The sequence below is a fragment of the Pholcus phalangioides genome, unplaced genomic scaffold (assembly GCF_987345545.1).
Source record: "Pholcus phalangioides strain wild (caught in Gottingen) unplaced genomic scaffold, Ppha-v1.0 ptg000039l_1, whole genome shotgun sequence".
Classification (NCBI taxonomy): Eukaryota; Metazoa; Arthropoda; class Arachnida; order Araneae; family Pholcidae; genus Pholcus; species Pholcus phalangioides.
Genome location: NW_028301625.1, coordinates 13,727,008 through 13,748,268, shown reverse-complemented (window position 1 = coordinate 13,748,268; position 21,261 = coordinate 13,727,008). Strand labels below are relative to the sequence as shown.

At 34.0% G+C, this 21,261-nt stretch overlaps 1 protein-coding gene across 4 annotated transcripts in view; it reads right to left on the bottom strand.

The window, feature by feature from the left end:
- The window catches only part of LOC149065606 (twitchin-like), an 834,903-nt gene that overhangs the window by 469,164 nt on the left and 344,478 nt on the right, over positions 1–21,261 (bottom strand). For all 4 annotated transcript variants that reach the window (XM_089253452.1, XM_089253454.1, XM_089253453.1 and 1 more), the window contains 2 exons: positions 17,149–17,448; positions 754–1,056 (listed from right to left, as the gene is read on the bottom strand). In XM_089253452.1, coding sequence (XP_089109578.1) covers positions 754–1,056; positions 17,149–17,448 — 603 coding nt within the window. The remainder of the gene's footprint in view (positions 1–753; positions 1,057–17,148; positions 17,449–21,261) is intronic.

Sequence of the window (21,261 nt, the reverse complement as noted above, 5' to 3'; positions counted from 1 at the left end):
ATGGTTCACTGATGGTTTGGGTTGCATTTTGCTACAATAGCCTCTATTAAAGGTCACCAAAATGCTCAGTATTAAATGCAGACACTAAAGGATAATTAATTACTATTTTATGAACTTCTAGCCAGTTCCCAATAGGAGTTTCAGCAAGATAATGCATCCATGCACACACGGCAAGTCATAGTTAGAGTAATAGCCATACAAAAATCAGGTTTAATGCACAAAATATTGGTGTTCTTGTTGGCCAGCACATAGCCCCAATTTTAAATCTATTGTGAATTTTTAAGGTATAGTGTTGAAAAGTTTATAGAAATATTCTTCTGTAAAAGACCTTGGAGTTTCTACTGGGAGTTGTTGGTAAAATTTTGAGCAGGAAGTAATACGTATGAAAAAGTTTTTTGATGGAAACCTCCATTAATGAACTTGATAACAAAAATAAACTTTGAACCAGATTTAAAATGATTTTTATTTTGCTAAAAATTTGACTTTGTCAAAACTTTTGTGTCGATTGTTTGTGTTATGTTTTTCATTATTTTGTTATTTGTCTATAAGGTGCATAGTCGAATTTTATTATTTTGAAAATAAAACGCATGTGCACGTGATAATTAATTTGTAATAATTTAATTAGAATTTTAAGATACTGCATGATCTCAACCACCGTCTAAACTTTTGTGATGCACTGTACCTTATGCTAATACATATTTTCAAATTATAAAAAAGTTTACTCAAATTCTATTTATATAATTTAAAGCTTACAATTTTTTGGTTTTGCAGTGACAGGTCTTGTTGCTTCACTTGGCTCACTTTTACCTCCTTTGTTTACAGCAATAACTCTGAATTCATACTCTTCACCTTCCTCTAAATCTCCAACTGTACCACATGACTTATCACCAGGAATCTCTTTTGCTTTCTGCCATTTATGAGCTCCTTTTTTCTTTTTCTCAATAATGTATTTTGTTATTGGTGATCCACCATCACTTTGCGGCGGAGCCCATTGTAAATCTACATGATCAACATCCCAGTCAGTAGGCTCTGGACGACCAGGCTTTGATGGTTCATCTGATAATAAAAAAATTAAAAGTATTTCAATAGCATGATTAGAACAACCATTTTTAACAACAAATTATTATTAAATGCAAAAACAACTATTATTAAACTTTATTAGAAAATTAAGTAATAAAGAGTACTGTGCTGTGCAAACGGATATTCTGCTTTTAAGTTCAAAATTTTATTTATTTTTTATCGGTCTAAGAGTAGTTTTAATGTTGTGCAGTTATTTTTTCTTCCAAAATGTTCTTCAAAATGTAAAGTGGTAAGAAAATGAAAATTTTGACCAACTCAATTCGTTAAAGCTGTTATTTGATTTAAAAATTACAAAATTTATTGAAATAACCATTTTCAGATACATCAGCTCACTCAATCAAATTTATATATTTATTATTGTTTGGTTAGATCTGAAATAATCAAGCCAACAGAAGTAATGAACCAGTGATTACATGTAATCATCAATAACTTTTTAAGTTTGAAAAATCTCACTACAGTTATTACTTTTACGATCAATTATGTATTATACCCAAATGAAGCTTATACGCAGGGGTAGGATTTTTATGCTCTAAAAACTTCTAATAAATGACCTGTAAAGAAACATTTATGCCTTAAAAAAACTGCAAATATGTCATATAAAGAAGAAATATGTCCTAAAAAAATTTTCATTCCTATCTCAGATAATATTAGTTTTAGTGAAATAATATGATAATGAGAAGTGTTGATACAGTCTAGACTATTTCAAACCATTATTTATTGTATGAACAAAAATTCTTTATTTTCCTTACCACTACGAGTATCAGAGAATCAATAACATTGTTTTTTTTTTTACAGGTAACACTAGAACCGCGTAGTGGGTCAATTTAACTTCAATAAAATAAAACTTCATTTTCATTTATCTCAAAAACTTTTTTAAAATTTCAAACTTTTTCAAAAATTTAGTGACTTTTCATGTCATATGAATATTACTTCATGAAAATTTTATTCTCTTCACATTTTGTATTTCAGAGCTATAAGCAGTTATACCTAGAACCGCGGTTTGGGTCACTTTGACCCAACATACTATTCTATGGGAAAAAGGGGTGTAGAATTTTCTCGGAAATGGTTATCCCTTGAAAAACTTATTTCTAAAGAAGATAGTGAAGAATAAAGGTTTTTCATGGTTAAGGCCAATTTATTGTCCGAGGAGATTATCTTTTTTTTCAATGAAGGAACAGCAAGTAGAGCTAAATATTTACTTTTCTTTGTAAACTTGATGAATACATGGTATTCTGACTCAAGAAAGGTTTTGGAAAAGTAAAAACTCCACTCTAGAAAAAACGTGTAGCTGAAATTTTATTTCTGTACGCAAACGATGTCACAGAAAAGGAATAGAATTCTGGTTTTTAAGTTGGGGTGGACACCAAATACATTTTGAATTGGTTTCCAAATCTAGGGAAGGATCAGTGTTCAAATACAAATACAAATACAACGCCACAACAGGCAAATTGCCCAACGAGGTGGCTGACTTAAGAACATCATGTATCCCCGAGATATTTTTTGGAGGCCCTACCTACTACTGCTACACCACACATGCCCCCCGCGGAACCCCCAACGAATCGGTACATGCGGGAATGTGCGTGTACGTGTAGTGAAACCTGACGTTTTTTTGTTTCTCTGTAATGCTTGTTATGTGTAGTGCTGCCATCTGCCACCAGTTTTTCTAACTATGAGTGAAGTGTTATGATTGAATGATTTATCGTTGTAGGAATGTTGCTCTCTGTGGCGAGACTTTTTAACGGGGAGATCGGCTCGCATTTGCGCCTTGAAGGAACCACAGAAAACCAACTTCAGCCGACCACCACTGCGGGGTTCGAACCCGGATCCTCGCATCGCGAGTCCGTCACTATAACCACTCGACCACCACAACGAGTCTCTCTTTTTCAGTCATCCAACTGATCAAGCCATTTGAGAACAAGGACAGAATTCTCACTACTGGCAACTTTTTTCACTATACTGAAGCTAGCTGAAATGCTAAAAGCCAAAATAGTACGAGCTTAGTAGGGACGGTGAGATGAAATCAAAGAGAAGTTTACCTGACACAATAAAGATAGTGAAACTATAATTGCACGAAACATCACTACTGGAATGCAATGATGTCATAATGAAAATTTATCAAGGAAAAACCTTCTATCAGTCAGCATGCTTTATCTGACACTCGATATCGACAGTAGCAGCACAAAAAAGCTTTTCCAGAAACTATTTCATACTATAATTCAACAAAATTTGCCGTAGATGTACCGATAAAATGACCAAAAAAATAATCAGGGAAGGTAGCCTCACGGAGGTGGCCTCTATTCACATTTTCTACAACATCCTGATTCTCACTGTAACAAGTTCCTGGATTTTTTTGAGAATAAGTACAGAACAGCAAAACTATTTTTCGAAAGCAGTTCCTCTAAAATGTTATTGAAGAAATGCGTTCATCACACGTGTCGCCCTTACGCAAGAAGACACGTTCGTGCGCTCTTGATCGATCGCGTAATTTTGTTCACCATCAAAAGAAAGAAAAAAAAAAAATGAAAATGAGTCTGATTTTAGGTACCATCAAAATGTGGAAACAAATCTTAATTTTTGCATGGGTTGTGCAGCTTCAACATGCGGTAAAGTACAAAAATCAGGAAAATGATTTGCTCCAAACTGCTCAACATAAATGATTAAACCATTTTATCAGTAAGAAATTGATATTTATTTTGACAGGATCATATTATAGACTTTCTCATACTTAGTTTGACACGCTCGTTTTACATCTTTTTTGTCATATTATGGAATTGCTGAAAAAGTTTTTGTATCGAAAGGTGTATCGTATACAAAATCTTATTTTTACTGAATTACATAATTTTTTAGTTAATTTTGAAGGCTATTTCATATTCATAAACAAACATATTTTTCTGTTATTGCATACACAGTTAAACAATATTGAATAAGAGTAGGGAAAAACCCAGAATCCCAAATAAATCCCTGTTTTCGCTACAGAAAACTGTTTCTTCACAGTTTGAGTCAATTTGACCCAGTCCGTGGTTCTAGGTATACTGAAAGTTCCCCGGTTCTAGTGTTAATGTGCGAAACACAAAGTTTTTACTTTAAAAAAAATCTATTAGAGAAAAAAAAATGAAACTAAAATATACAAATTTATTTATGAATGTAATGCTGAAATGCTAGTATTTTGTTCAGAAACCACATCTATACATTGTATATAAAAAATTAATTTCCTGTTTGTGTATGGACATCTTAATACAGTAAAACCTCTCTATTGCGGACACCGGTGGGGTGATAATAATTGTTAGTAAAGAGGGGTAACCATTAATCAGGGGGTTGAAATGCATACTTCTATTATACAAGGGGAAATTATTATTTGGCTGTAAAAGAGGAGTGACCGAATCTGAGAAGTGGCCATAAAGAGAGGTTTTACTGTACAAATCTAAACTGGGCCGATCCCCCTCCAAATTTTGTATTACTGTATATAATAAAAGAACTCAAACAATCCATAGGCCACTTTAAAGGTTTATGTGGTGTTAAACGTGGCATCCCCACACAAGATGGATCAACAAGATCAGAAAAGTGGCTGGAGTCAACTGGATGGCTAAAGCATGAGACAGAGTAAAATGGAAAAATTTAGAGACCTTCATCCAGCAGTGGATTGAAAATGGTTGATGATGATTATGATGACTTTAAAGGTTTGTTGGAGATATGAAAAATGTCTAAAATGGTGAAAATGTTGTCCAGCAATAATAGTTTCTAGGCTTCTATGGTGATTTTCGGAATGTTTGCTTTGTTTACAGCTGTTTCTAAGGAATACCTTTTTTCAAGGTTAATCATTATACAATGTCAGTGGTTGAATGCTCCAATTATTCTTCAAATCTGGCAGCACTGGGTATTGAAGCTGGTACTCAATGAAAATAAAACCGAAAAAGACATAAATTCAACATAAGTGTCTAAAAATTTAATTCAACGTAATTCGACATAAATTCATTTTGGATTTTTTCTTGGATTCAGAACTAAATGTATTTCATCAGCAGAGAGTTACAATGCACAACAAAAATCATGAGCAGATTTTCAAAAGAGAATGATTTTCCTGTCAACAAAGATTTAAAAGCTGAAAAGCTCCTTTCTACTTCAACTGACACTACAGAGCATACTTCGAAAAAAAATTTACATTGATTAGTTTAAAATCTACAGAAATTTCATCCAGAGAAAAGTTTTTCCTGATAGTATGTCTGCAATTATACACAACTTTTGGTATCCATCAGTTTTCTTCAAAACTTCCCCAATTTTCTTTTGAATAGCCATTCCCACTTTCCCAGTCACTGTATTTGGATGATTCACAACTTCCCTCATCAAATCGATTTACTTGACTAAAGGAGCACTTAACTTCTCTAAAGAAGTAATTGTGTCAGAAATGAAACCAAAATTTGAACTTATGTAGGAAAATTTACCTGCAATTTCAGGATCAGCAAGCAATCTCTGTGCAACTTTGATTGAGTTTGCTTCATTGTTATCAAATGGTTCGATGATCCCCTTCACAACTGTGAAATTCTCACATTAATAGTTATGTTTAAATTCAAGTCACCCATCTAGTTAAAACAGGAGCAGGCGGAAAGGGAATATTCTGAGTCTGTGACTTGAATATTTCCAATCAAGATGGTGCTTTCAAAAATGCTTTCTTCATGCATTCAATCAGCAGGTCAACTTCAATGAATTATTCACATATCTCTTCAGCAACTGACAAGCATAGACTATACATGTAACGTGCACTATCTTTGAATATAATGCTTTCAGTGCATTAGCAGCTTTTATCATGTAAAGTGCAGCATCAGTATTTAAGAGCAAGACATTGTCATATTGGATTCCGTTAGGCCATATTGAGCTCAATGATCTATCAAACAATTTGGTAATTGTCGAAAAATTCACTTTTACTAGATGTTCACAATTGATGAGAAAATATTCTCCAAGGCTATCTTCTTTCATTGTGCTAACTATTACGGTACCTATTTAGCGACCAAAAAGTCAGTTGTCCCATCTATTGACATCCAGACTTTCATGGAATCTACTTTTTCTCTTATATTCTGCATGACATTTTTATAGCAGCAGCTTACATAATTTTTCCTTAGAGTGGATGTGTCTGGCAAAGACTTGCTGGTGTACTTTTCTAAGAAATCATGCAATATTCAATTGTTAGTTTTGTTTAATGGGATGTCGGCTGAAATGAAAGCTTGACACAATTCTTCATAAAACAATGAGTTATTTGAAACTGTACTTCTCTGCTTCAAGAGCATTCGTTGAGATTTTTTCTCGTCCTCTAGTCACTGAAGACAACACTCATAGCTATAAAAACTGATGGCGGCACTACACACAACAAGCATTACACAGAAACAAATTTCATGTCAGGTTTGTTACTCTTATGCACACATTCCAACATGTACCAATTCATTAGAAGTTCTGCAGCGGAATGTGGAAGAGGTGAATGTGTGGCTCAGTAGTAGTTTTGAAGAGGTGCACACGTGGCTCAGTAGTAGTTTTGAAGAGGTGCACACGTGGCTCAGTAGTAATTGGGGGAGAGGTGCGTGTGTGGCTCAGTAGTAATTGGGGAAGAGGTGCACGTGTGACTCAGTAGTAGTTGCTGAAGACCTTATTTATGTTTTTCAGTGTTGATGTGCTGCAGTACAGTGGATTTCCTTTCTGCAACAACTTTAGTATCACACACTTTGCAAAACAATATTGTTTCATCTGTACAAAACACTTTCTCACCATATTCAGAAACTAATTTCTTCAATTTCTGAAGTCCTTTGCTTCAACTTCAGGCATATTGAGAGAGGAAATTAGATTTCACAATAATACACGAATCATTCAAAATTGATACAAAAATTATTTACAGTTACTATAAGGATAACAGCCAAAAATTTGAAAATACTAAGGCCCATGTTTTTATGTGGAGCTGCTCAAACTTGATCAGATGCAGTGATGGTAACCTCATCGAGCAAAATTTCCCTTTTGAGAGTTTTTCCATAAAATTCAGAACTAATGTGCTGTCATCTATTGATAAAAATATCTAGCAAAGTACAGTCAATGCACGATTTTACGAACTTCCAATTCACAAACTGCACGTTTTTATAAACTAATTTTCTGGTTCTAAACAATATACAAATACAAAGCCACAACAGGCAAAATACCGAATGAGGTGGCTGAGGATCATTCCTTTAATTCGTACAGGTTAGTAAAAATTAACCTTGACAGTATTAAGCTTTAGAAAAGCATTGCACAAAATTTAAAAAAACAACAAATTTTAAAAATTCACTTATTTTTCATAAAACTCTCAAAATTTCTCTCATAGAACAATTTTAGCTAATTTTTCCCACAAATATTGAAAATTTCTCACAAGTTACCATCATTGATTTAGATGATTAATCTATTTACAGCCACATACCAGTGTCTAAGAAGGGCTATGATTTCTATGTTTTAAAAATGCAATGTCATAGCTGATTGGTTGAAAAACCTGAATTTTAGAGTTTTCAACCAACCAGGAAGGACGTTTAATTTCCAGTGCATAAAAATCCTAGCCATAACTGATACAATCTACATCCACTGCTCTTGCACACGATTTCCAAAAAGGTTGCTAAGATTATCAGTTGACACTTATATTTCTGTTGTTCGGCAGGGTGTGAATAAATGACAAATGAAAAATATAAATGATCATAAATGGCCTAGGTTGGTGGGGGAATTCATTTTGGAGGCTTTTGTGAATAACAAGGAGAAAGAAGAAGAAGAAAGAGCTCTCGTAAGAGGCGGGAAACCGAAACGCCTAAATTTGAACATTTCAGTTGGTATGAATGTATGTGCTAACAACATAAAACAGCCACATTGTGAGCTAAATTTTCATGCCAATTAAAATAAATACAATGAGTAGCCTTTCCTTCATTCAAACAGAGCACACTCTACAGGGCAATTTACTACAGAATACATTGTTTTAGAAGTGAGCATGGTACTTAACAGTCTGAGTGTATGTCTAGTGTTGTGTACAAGGTTTTAGTGCTGCCATATATATTTTTTGATTGATTTTAAATTCATTGGCGATTAAAAAATATATTTTTTAAAGTGCAAGTGAAGTTTAATGATTTAATATGTATATCAATGTAAGTCTGTTGCTCTCGTTGATGAGGCTTTTCAATGAGGAGATCGGCCAAGTGAGTCACTTGAGCCAAATTAATTTATTTCCACCTTGGAATCACATGCAGATACACCTCTCATTTTTTTCAGAAAGATTTTAGTCATTTCATGTAAAATTAATTATTAACTTAAGAGAAAATGCCCTAAAAAAAAGAAAACAAAACCCTTTGACTTGACCAGTTTCAGTGCATAGGGAAAGATATACAAATCATTAATATGTACTATTAATGCAAGTCAGAACAATTTGGACATTCTAAGAACTTATCTTTTTCGTCTACATGTGTGTGACAGAAAAATTAGCTGACTTTTCCACATAGCACATCACCTCATGCACTTTTGTTTTCACTATGGCTTGTGAACCTGACTGCATTACATCATGCATTAACATCTGCATACATCATGTAAAATAAAAATATGTTCAGTTTTTCATTCTCTTTTAAATTCTCTATCATCCAATTACGAAGTTGTTTATCTCAACCTTCGGTTAAATATTTGTATATATATTTGATAAGTATTCGTATTTTTTGCAGTGCTTCTTAGTGTTTTATGAGAGTTACTTCAAAATTTTGGGCAATTCCTAGAACGAATTGAATGATTTTCCATAAAAAAACTACTTAAAATCACATTTTGTCTAACGAATGCAATTGCAGACTGATTTATCTTTGTTAGCAGAGGTATCACTGTACTAATTTTTTCCCTCCATAAAAAAAGTCCATCTAGAGTTATTCTCTCCAGGATACATTTATTGTGGATATATCCAAATACTTTGCATGATGCTAACACAAAAAAAAAAGCAACGATAGAGTTAAATAGCAAGGAAACAATGTGTGTGTGTGTTCACACATTATCTCTTGATTATTTTCAACATTTCATTGAATGCATCCAAACTACTCCTGAATGAAAAACTAATAAAATAATACCATTTATAAATCGTTCCCACTCAATTTCAAGCTAATCATAATTACCTCCTTATGCAACTATTTGAACACAGTAGCCAAAAAGGAATATACTAATGAGGCCTGTAGCCAGAAATTTTGTTCAGAGGGGGACCACTTGCATTTTGGGGAGGGGGATAAAGTGGTCCAACAATAGATTTGGCCATCTTTTCCCTTCTTTTAAGTCATTTTCTTACATTTCAGGGGGGGGGGGGGAACCCCCAAGTCCCTTTCTCGTTAAGGCCTTGATACTAATATAATATTAGTGGTATACTAACCATTTGATATACTAAAATAAAAAATTCATTCAATATATTATATTCAATGAATTTTTTTTTCCAAAAAATCAACATGGCTTCAGACCATCATTATCTGCATATACCAATTAGTTCATTTTATTCGTGACTTATCTAGCGCAATTAACAAAAACCTGAAAACTGATGTTAAATTCATAGAGTTTGATAAGGCATTTGACAGGATGCCTCATAACAAACTCCTATTGAAACTTTCTAACATTGGCCTAAGTGTTCAATTGCTTAAATGGCTGGAAGCCTTCCTCACAAATCACAAATAATTCATCCATTTCAGTTTACCATAATTCCTCCATTTTAATGTAAACTTTGGTGTGTGTCAGAACTCTGTTTTCTTAGCAATAGTATTTTTAATATATATATATAAATGACATGCTATCTATCATTTATTGTTCCACCACTCTTCTTGCAGATGACTGCTATACTAAACTATAAATCATACGACTGACCAAGAAACTCTTAAGTATAATCTAAACTTTCTTTGATGACTCACAAGAAAAGGGTCCCAAGGTGACATCTTTGAAAAGTTGTCAAAAAACTGCCACATACACTCAGTTAAATATTTACAAAAATATTAAAAATATTTGATAGAATCATTAGGGTCACTAAAAAAAATGCTAATAGGTCATTTTCTCATGAAATTGGCCTAAATTGTGTCCCCAGCAGTTTACATTAAATATATTTGGCATAGAATTTTATTTTGTCGCTTTCTATTTGTATTTGTGCCTCTAACATGTGTCGCAATTCTATTTCTAATTTTTCATCAAAATATTTTTAGAATTCACTTGCACAAATTTTCATTTCTTGAGAAAATGTCTTTCTTCCTTCTCTTGGGGAGCCAAAGCACATTTTTAAAATTTTACAATATTAAGTTTTTATAGATATCACCAAGAAGAACAAGAGGTGATGACTAGGCAACTGTTGTCATCTTTAATAGCTTCAATAATTGTATTTCACAATTCAATTTTTACGTGTTTTTCGGTGAGATGAAAGTACTTTTTAATTTTTTCATAATTTTTTGAGGACGGCAACTTGAGAACTTATTCCTGCCAGAATGGTGCTCATCCAAGCAATTACCCTAAATACCTCTAAAATAGTTTCTACCAGTGTTAACCGCAAAAGACAATATTATTTTACTGAATCAATTACTCAATAGGCAAAGAAGATTCCCATTATAAATATCTATATACCTTAATAATCTCTGCCTACCTCCATTAGAGAGAACCCCTATATCAAACACTCAAAAACTTTTTTCTTTGCACAAAACATTAAACGTTCTATCATCATGACTTTAATAAGGATATGGGCCTCCCCTTCTCTCCCCCACTCTAAAACTTTATAATTCTAGAACAAAGTTTTTGTTAGTAACATGTTTCAAAATAAAGTATTGTATATATTGTTTGTAATTTGTGTTAATTGCATTTTTAATTGGGTTGCTGTGTTTTTGAAACATATGACATCCATATTTTTATGGGCATCTTTTTATCAGCCACCTCGTTGGGCATTTTGCCTGTTGTGGCGTTGTATTTGTATTTGTATCATTTTTTCTCCTTTACAGTACTTTAATGTTGCCGCCCACTCATGATTGCTACCTGAAACAGTTGCCCCCTTTGACCCCTTGTAATTCTGGCTCTGCCACCAGGGGCCTGTGACCTGCTTCTAAAAACACATTTCTCTTATCCTTTCCTTTGCATACAAAATTATGAATCTGTCTGTATATGTTCACTAATATTCATAACTTAGAGATATGAAAAATAAATCCACCCACTTCATTTTAAACTGTTGGTCTGCCTATATCGCTAATATAGAACTAAAATACTAACTCAATGTTCAACCCAAGGTTGCAATTAGGGGGGAGAGCAGGCTGGTCTAGCTCCCCAGGCGCTGGAACAGAGGGGGAGCAAATTTCATAATTTACCCCCATTTATATTACAAGGGGGCATCAAAATGCTTGCCTCAGCTGAAAAAGCATCATCTTTTCATTCAGTGGCGTATTTACAGGGGGGGGGGGCTTGACAGGCTATAGCTCAGGGCAGCAAGTACATAGGGGTGGCAAATTCGAGGAATGAGTGGCCAAGAAAATGATTAGAATGGAAGAAGGGTGGCAAAGTGACCTGGAGATATTGCAAGCACGTTAGTGAGCAAAAGAGTGACCTGCAGAGTAAGGCACCAGATGACCCAGTGAGTGCCACTGTGGTGGTTTAGTCGTCATAGTGATAGACTCATATTGCGAGGACCCAGGTTGTTAAGGGATCTGTGGATTGGTGATGGGTTTGACTGTCGCTAGATAGCAACAACGGTTCTGCTGTGATTTTATTTCATTTTTAATTAAATTGTATTATTTGTGTAATTTATTATTTTTAATCTGGATTCTATGTATATACGTTTATATTTTATTTTCATTGCAAATATGTCTTATATTAAACATTGCGGCAGTATTGGAAATAGTGTATATTTATGTACATGTATGTTGTCTGGAATGCAGAACCCATTTCAGGCCCCCCCCCTGTGTGGGGGAGTTTGGTTTTAGTTTTGGTTACAGGAGAGAGAGGAAGCTATCTCTCTTGCTTCTTCTTGTGAGCATGAGTAGCAGTCTTGTAGGAGAATGTGGTTGTTGTGAATAAAAGTTTCTGTCGCATATTCGATGTGACCTTGTCTTTTCATTTTTGTGACTGAATTGCAGCAACAGATTGGCCTCGGGTAGAGGATGAAACCTGACAGAAATTCATTTTCAAGTTCAGTTTTGATTTTATATATAACACCCACCGTCTCACAGTGGTGGTTGGCCTAAGTTTGTTTTTGGCAACTTCTAGGTGCAAATGAGAGCCGTTCTCTGTTAAAATGTCTTGTCACAGAAAGTAACAGGACTACAATGGGACAATTTTCTGTCATTATACTTCATTCATAGTTTGAAATATAGATGGCAGATGGCAGCTCTATAACAAGCATTACACAGAAACAAACTTCACATTAGGTTCACAACACATACACTCATGCCTTCCAGCATAGGCTTTTTTAATCTTTTTATGGTCTTTTGAATCACCTGATTATATCTCTTCATTTGAGCAACAGATCATGATCTAGTTAGAAGGAGGTCAGTGAGTGACTTAGAGATAGAGCATGTGTAAGCATATGAAAGCATGTGAACTCCAATAGCACACTACATCGTTAGTATATTGTACCGGTACTGCTCTGATATACTAACAATATAGTGTACTACTGGGGGAATGACCAAAAGAGTAATCTAAACCATGTGCAAGTACATCAGGGATGGGAAAGTCCATTTCCGAGCAGTTTTGGAGCAGCAAAAATTCAGGATTCTGAGCAGTTTTGGAGAAGCAAAATATAGGATTCAGAGCAGATATTTATAAATTGGAGAGACCAGCAAAATTAACTTACACAAATATTTTCGTTAACCCTCACCCCTTTTCAAAATAAAACAACTGCACTGTCTTTGGTTATCAAACATCTTTTCATCTGCTTTTTATTTTGTTTTTGGTTTTTCATTCTTTTGCCACTTGTTTGAAAGAGCGGCTGTCACACCAGTCTATTTAAGATGACACACTTTTTGCTTACTGAGGACACTTTTTGCTTACTGAGGACACTATTTGCTATCTGGAACAGCAGCAGTTTGAATGGACTAAAAAGTTTCTACACGTTTTAAATATTTTTGTACTCAGAAAGAAATTTTTGCAAAATGGAAGAGAATTTCAGAAGAATCAACATAATGTTTGGCGATTCGGTACTCGTTCTTTATTGAGACACTCGTTATTTGGCAATATTGGTGATTTAACACTCGTTATTTGGCAATACTGGCAATTTAACTCTCGTTATTCAATTTCTAAATTAGCACTTGTAATTCTGCAGACTTGCAGTTTTACTCCAGGAATGAAAATTGTTTTCACAAAACATCAGGATTTGATGCAATGGCAATTGAGTAATACATTAATTTCTGCTGCTTGCAGTCAGTGGCGGATTAAAATCAGTTGAGGTTGTCGCAAAAGAAAATATTGGGCCCCTTAAATTAGAAAAAGGTGTAAAGTTTCGGTTTTTCGGGGCTCAGACTTCTTCAGGGCCCCGGGCGTGTGACCAGTGAACCTGCCATTAAATTCGCCTCTGCTTGCAGTAATGACTTTTTTCTGTCTTTGAAAATGGAAACTGATTCACTTTTGCGCTTTAAAGCTGAAAGAGCATTGCAAACTGTCTTCAGTTGCACGATCACAGATATCCCAAGTTGTCGCCTGACGTCAATAAAAACGTTTTTTGGAAGTCATAAAATGTCTCAAACACGACGTGATGAAATGGTCATAATGTCCATTTTGGAAACGTCAAAAATGACACCAAAAAAAAATGACCATTTGCAAATAGTTCGACTTTCAAAAGATAGATGGCGCTATTCAAAGTGACGGGGGAAAAATGACCTTCTGGCGCAGGTCCGATTCTAACCCAGTCCGTTAGAGGATTGTCTCTATGTATCTCACAACATGTATCTACGGTTGATTGTACCTATCATGATTGACACCAAAACAATGTGCAAGCATGTGAGTGACATAAAGAGTGTGTGAGCATGGGAGTGACCAAAAGAGGGACTTAAAGACATGAGTGTAGTTTCAGTATAGGGGGAAGGCCAAGTGATTTATAGCACAGAGTGGCAAATTCAAGGAAAAAGTAGTCAAGAAAATTAGACAAGAATGGAAAAAAGGCGGCAAAATTTGTGTAGTCTACAGGTGACAAAACTATAAATGTGACTCTGTTTATATCATGAAATAAAACTACTGAATAAATTTCATCTTTATAGTGATTTCAGTGCAATGATGCATCAGTCAGTCAGTCACGACTTGTTATTTTATTTGTGTAGATTAATCATGCTATTCAAAACAATCTTTGGCCTTTTTAACATCAACACTTTTCATATTTAATTGAAATCCCCACATTTTCCTAAGAGCGATGACCATTCCTGAAAATCAAAACAGACTTTTGCCTCTAATGACTGCTGTAAATTTAGTTTCTTTCCACAGTCAATATCCAACTGCAACAACCTCCCAATCAACAAATATTATTGAAAGTCTATAGTGATCTGATTTTGTTGATAAGCTAAAACATCACTTGTAACAAACTTCACCCTTATATTTTTTTTTATCGGCCTTGTCCAACAAATGATTAATCAAAATACTTCACTGCCATTTTGGCACAGCTATGAATATTAGCAACCAGAGCCAGTTATAAAAATGACATCCATTTTTGTTTGTGAAACACACTTTGTAAAGTTTTTTTGTACAATTAGAAAAACAACAGAAACACAAACTATCTTGGGCTAAATGTTGTGCAATAACTTTTTGTACTTGATAAATCAATAATAATTATAGTCATGTAATGATTCAATTGCATATATAAAAAAAATTCTGGCAATACAAAATTTTTGGTTCTATAAAAAGTAAAAGAAAATTGAAATTTCCATATAAAATATTTGAAAGTGTTTATTTGCCAAACTTTACAGGTTCTAACTTACAAAAATGAGTGGTAATTATGCATATTAAATGGATTCATCACTTTTATTACGGCTTTTATAATAAGTTGAGGTGGGAAGCATTTAAAATTTTCAACTGTTTAATCAAAAAATTTTAATTGATTAATTAAACTGATTAAAAATGTTTTAATTATTTTTTTAATGGTAACTGCTTATAACAAATGTAGAATTACTAACAAAATATTATTGGATGATGCTACAAAAATTTCATTCATTTCATGCACCTGTTTGCCATATGTAAACCAATACAGGAATAGATAAATTAATGCTGAACATTAGAAGTAATTCAATCTGCTAGAGTCAAAGATCATTTTTGCAAACTGAAATAAACTGGAATAACTAGTTTATAAAATCAGAAGTTCAAAGAAATCAAAATCAAAGGTTAATAAACAGGAAAGATATTCAAAGACATGGCATATTGTTTGTGACCAGAGCACTAATTAGTTTGTAAAAATGTATTGGTTCTTTAAAGCAATTGGTGAATGTATAACAGTTTTTGTCCTAGAATTTCTTCTCATAAATTTTGTCGTTTTTTAAAGAAAATCGGTTATTTTAGATCAGTTACTGATTTTGAAACTTTCAATCTTTGTACTGCTGCTTTTTTTTAAAACCAAAAGAAAATCTCTTATAGGGTGATTCAATCTTAAATTGTGCTGGAGAATGGTGGCTGAGCTTCTTGGATAATACACTATTGTTTATAGTGGAGACAATGAATTTTAATCTTGTCTTCTAAACATCCTGCATTAAACTGCATTCAAAACCAAAATCATCACCAGTTTTGTTTGGATTTACTTATATTTTCTCATGATGTGAAAAATGTTACTAAAATACTTTTAGAGTGCCAATTTGTCTACAAGGCAGCATTAGAATCTAATAGCATGTGAAAATGTAAGGATTTATCTGGCAACTACTCTACTCAATAAAATGAAAATGTACAGGTACCTGACTCAAGAATATTTTTATGCATCAACTTGTAAGAAATCGCCCCAACCCTGCACGCAAGGATTTGCCATTACTTATGCCACACTCGTTATCCGAGTCTAAGTCATAACTCAAGTGAATCGATAGGATCTTATGTTATACCCATAGCTTCTATCACCCCTTTGGACCATTTCATCGCCCCCCCCAGGGGGGCAATATTGCTCACTTTGAGAAACACTGGTCTAAGCAGTATTTTATGCATATTGAAATGTACCATACCACATTCTATAGTACAATGGTACATATGTGCATCAAAAAATTGTCTTATTTCTCATAAATATTTTTAAATAGCAAAAATGTCATGCACTGGGACATAATTTAAGATATTCAAGAGATTAAAAGAAATATTCTTTTCTACAATTTTTTTTTTCAGAACTCAAAAGCTATTTAAGAAAGTAGGTGCTGATGGAGGCAGGTTTTGATTGAGAGATCAATAACCCCTTCCCAGTCTACAACCATTGATAAATACCATAATTCTCTGTGTCATGAGAAAATGAGTCACAATTAGATAAATTTTCTTTTTTCAAAATATTAGCAATAATTGACACAGAACACATAAAACAATTAAAAAGACAGCAGTTACTAAAGTTTTTCCATTAGAATACCAACATTTTGATCATTAATTGTAATCAGAATATGATATTCTGTTTGGAATGAGAACCAAGTTAAGGTTAAGTAGTGTATTGTAGAGTTATGCCTATACATATGTAATATTTATTATATGCAGCATATCAACAGCAATGTTTGTCTATTTTTACTTTTTTAATTTATCAGTTTGTATTTGTTTTTGCATAAGATAACATCAAAGCACCTAATTGTCAAGGATAGCGAGTTTACTTTGATATTATGCTGAGGTGAACTCGGGAAAAGTCTACTGGTCTCCTCTGGGAATGGAACCCCCAATCCTCTGGCAATTTGGACAAGCAAGATATTTGTATACATCACAAGAGACATGACTTTGCTTTTCTTATAAGATAGTGCACTTGCCCAGATAGCAAGCAGACCAAGGTTTGATTCCCAATGGAGACAGAAAACTTTTCTGTCTGAGTTCACCTTGACATAATACTCAGGGAAGTCTCCTTCCCTGATGTCCTTGATCCGTTACGTTTGTATATTTTAGAAGAGACATGTCAAATAAAAACCTACTCACCAAAAGGATTTTTGGCTAATGTAGACTGTAATGTTTCTAACTCATCTGAATCTCCTTCTTTGTTTACAGCTCTGACCCTAAATTTGTACTTCTTTCCTGGTTGAAGATTGCTTAACTCACATTTTGGAGTTTGTGATCGTCCAGCTGGAACCCAAACTCCAGTTTCTTCATCCATTTTTTCTATTTCATAGTATTCAATTGGAGCTCCTCCATCATCTTCAGGCTCTCCCCATTTCAAAGTGCATCCCTCCTTATGCACATCAGAAACATCTAGAGGACCTTTAGGCATACTTGGTTTACCTAATAACAAATGTATAAACTTTGTAATTATTATGTGCATTTATTGGTCTATACATATACTTTATTTGTGGTTAGAGAAAATTTCAGGTTTTTGTGTTGCAGGAAGGCTTTTTTTTTTTAAGAAGGTTGTAAAATGCATGGAATAGTTTGCCTTCCTTTGTTGTGAATTCTCCCCCAACACAACAGACACTTTAAAAAAATATATAATAATCATGATAGGAAAAATCCAGAAAATATTCACACTTAGATGAAGACAACCATATTTTTGTCATCAGGGCATTATAAAATAAAAATTGAAAAAAATAATAAACTGGGGAAAAAAAAGGTAGAAAAGTTTATTTATTGAAATTATTAATACAGATAAAAACTGATGACAACCGTATGTTTTTAACAGCAGTGTATCATCCCTTTAGTTTTTTTCAGGTTTATATCTCTTCAATTAATTTTGAACTTATTTTAGGTTGCCGTATCTAGGCTCTACGACATCCATATATTTATATTTTTATCTTGTATTTTTTAATTTTTTTCAAGCTAACTTGTTGGGCAATTTTCCTGTTGTTGCTTTAAAATTTGTATTTGTATTAAAATTATGAATTTAAGTTTTTTTAAATTCATTTACTTTCCATAATTTTTTTTAAATGAAATTTATGCAATTCATTTTTTGTGGGTTTTATTATGAGCTTGGGCAGCATTGAAACTAACTAGCTGGTAAAAAAAGTAAGATATATTTATTGCATCATATGGCCAACTTTTCATACAAAGTCTATATGTAACACATGGCTGGGCAAATCTCAAAAAATTTGCATGCCCAATCAGACATGTGACTCAAAATAATAGATGTTCAAATCGATATTCTGTATGCCCAAAAAATAAAATATTACTAAATGCTATTACTGTGGATTTACTTACTTCAAAAATTAAAAAAATAATAACAATTTGTTTGCATATAAGAAATCAAAATTTCACAGAAATACAAAAATTCATAAGAATGCGGTCATCATTTGAAGGTCTAAAAATCAGTTAAACCACCTAATATAATTGCCTCCCCTATTGGTGTTGGAGAAGTTCCTAAGTTGTGCCCCCTTCGTGGGGCAGGTTGAGGAAAAATCTATGCTCTCACGGGATCTGTTTTTGGCACTCCCACCCAGTTTTTTTTGTCAACAAAGCTTTTTTTCACCCTTTTAAACTCAGATTTGGTGCCCTTCTAGAGTGCCCCCCCCCCATGCAGCCACACAGGTGAAAATAATAGAATATAAATAAAACAACAAAAAATTATTAATAAGGAATGTTTTAGAAGACAACGGGTCTATCGTGATGAATACTTTCAACATCTTTTGGCAGCTAAGAAGGAAGCGTGAAGGCCTGATGAATAGGATTCGGTTCCTGCTGAAATGTAAGTGCCTTATTTGTTGGTGTCATTAATATTCTTGGGAAAAGTTGACCAACTCTTCCAAAAACAAAAAATTACTTAAAAACTAATAAAATTTTAAAGAAAAAAATTAATTTTTTAAATAGGCCCCAATATAGGGTGGTTCTAAATCCATGAGAAAAACTTTAAAAGGTGATATGACACCTAAACAGTTTTCAGTCACAGAAAGTGTGGTCGAATTACAATGTCAAAGGTGTTAGAGGGTGCGCTTAGACAGTGCTCAACAGCACTTCACAAAATGCATAGAATATAAATATCATAGTTTTCCTACAGATTTGTTGCAATGTGTGCAATAAACTATTTGAGAGTGCAGGTGGTTGTTATGTGGTAGGCCTCCTCATGATGCAAACTGGGTAACAAACAAAATCTACCATAAGTCATTGTAACATGCTTGTTATTGTTTGGTGCAGCATGACAATGATGGTACTTGAACCAATACAAATCTGTCTCTGAAGGTGCATGTTTTTATTTGTGGGAGGACCATCAAGGTCATGCTGTGTCAAACAATAACAACTGGTACAATGACTTATAGTAGATTTTACATCATGAGGAGACCTATCACATTACAACCCAGTGAACACTCAAATAGTTGGTACCACATATCATAGCAAATCTGTCAGAAAAATATGACACATTAACACTAGAAAGATGGACGGGTTTGTATGACCCTGCACGCTGTTTCTGCTCCTTTATCTAAAGTAAAAATAAATCAAAAGCTTTAAAATTTCTTGACTTTTCCTAAATTATCATTTTCTTAGTGTACACCAAAGCCTTTTTCATTATCTTTCTTAGCAACAGAGATAGGACAGATATACTTAGAAAGATGAAAGGGGGTCACACTGACCCTCCCATATATTTTATAACACTTTCATCACATAATACTACCAACATTGTCACAATTGATTTTGTAAGGTCAAAATTTTTCTGATAGTCTCTTTGTGCATCTAATACGGTATAATTCCCATTGGTGAGACTTTTTTTAACCTTAATTCTTATGTGCAGATGTCAGTCAACAGGTGGCTCAGAGTTTGTTTTCAAGTATTTTTGTCATTTTAGCAGATAAGTTTTTGTTCTGCAATGTAGAAATATCTATGTGCTTATGATTGCTATAAAAATGACAAAAAGACGCAGATTCACCAAAGAGGAAATTTCTCAGAAGTTGGTAAAGGCTGTGTGAGACAAACCCAGAAGGAGTGGTGCTGATGATGAGAATTTAGAGCAGAATGAAAATTACCCCAAGCAGAACATTTGAGAAGCATTGATGATGAATGTGTGAATGAGAATGAAATTATACCTCCAACAATGCATCAGCTGATGTAAAATGAAATGTTACTGGAGACTGGAAAAAATTAATGCAAACCACATACAGCTACCAATGAAAACCTAGAACTACAGCAAAACGTAAATTGATTTCCACAAATATCAGAGATCTCAATAGTATCCCATTTATGGATAGCAAAAAAAAACTGCTGCAGTTGAAAGTGTAAGAAATATCATGAGACCTTCCCCATTAATAGGATGTCAAGGATCCCAAAATATTTTACAAGAAACTCATTGCTTACAGATACTGTTTCCATATCACTGTAACTATGTGAATTTTCTTCAAATCTGAATCAGAAAGTTTGGTTGAAACCCTTTGGAAAGGTCATCGATAGGTGGTTCCAACCACAAAAAATATAGCATACACATTCATTGAACATATTCACAACCTAGAAGTGATGTAACACTGAAACTCTCTGGAATATAGATAATACAGATTCCCCCAGTCTTGAGTTTCCTCCACACTGATGCTCATCAAGAGAGGTTGTTTGCCCACACCCACACAACAGCATCCTAAAATTGAATAATGATATAAAAATTTTAACAGGTCAATGGTTTTACCCACTAACTCTTTGTGGTATAATTCTATTCTCCGAGGATAACGTCACTCTCTGCTATCCATACAAAGGTTTTTAACAGCTGGCTGATGCAAGGATATATTTTTTGAAAGAGAGAAAATTCAACTGCCCCTGCAGGAAATTGAACCCACATCCTTTCACTTTCAGGGTGAATATATCTTCGATAAGAAAAGAGAATATGTCTCTTTCCAAAAATATATATTTGCATCAGCCAGCTGTTAAAAATCTTCGTATAGATAGAGGAAAGTGATGTCATCCTCGAATAAGTCGCCATCTGGTGGTATTTTGAGCTTTGTGAGCAATTGTGAGCTTTGGCCTGAATTGTGTCAGACTGTCCATGTATGGTCCCATTCAGTGCACACAAGCCCCAAGGAAAGATTGAGATATTCAATGCCTCTGTAGTCTAGTGGTCTAGGGCATTCACCCGGAAAGTGAAAGAATGTGGGTTCGATTATCCGCAAGGACAGTTGAATTTTCTCTCCTTCC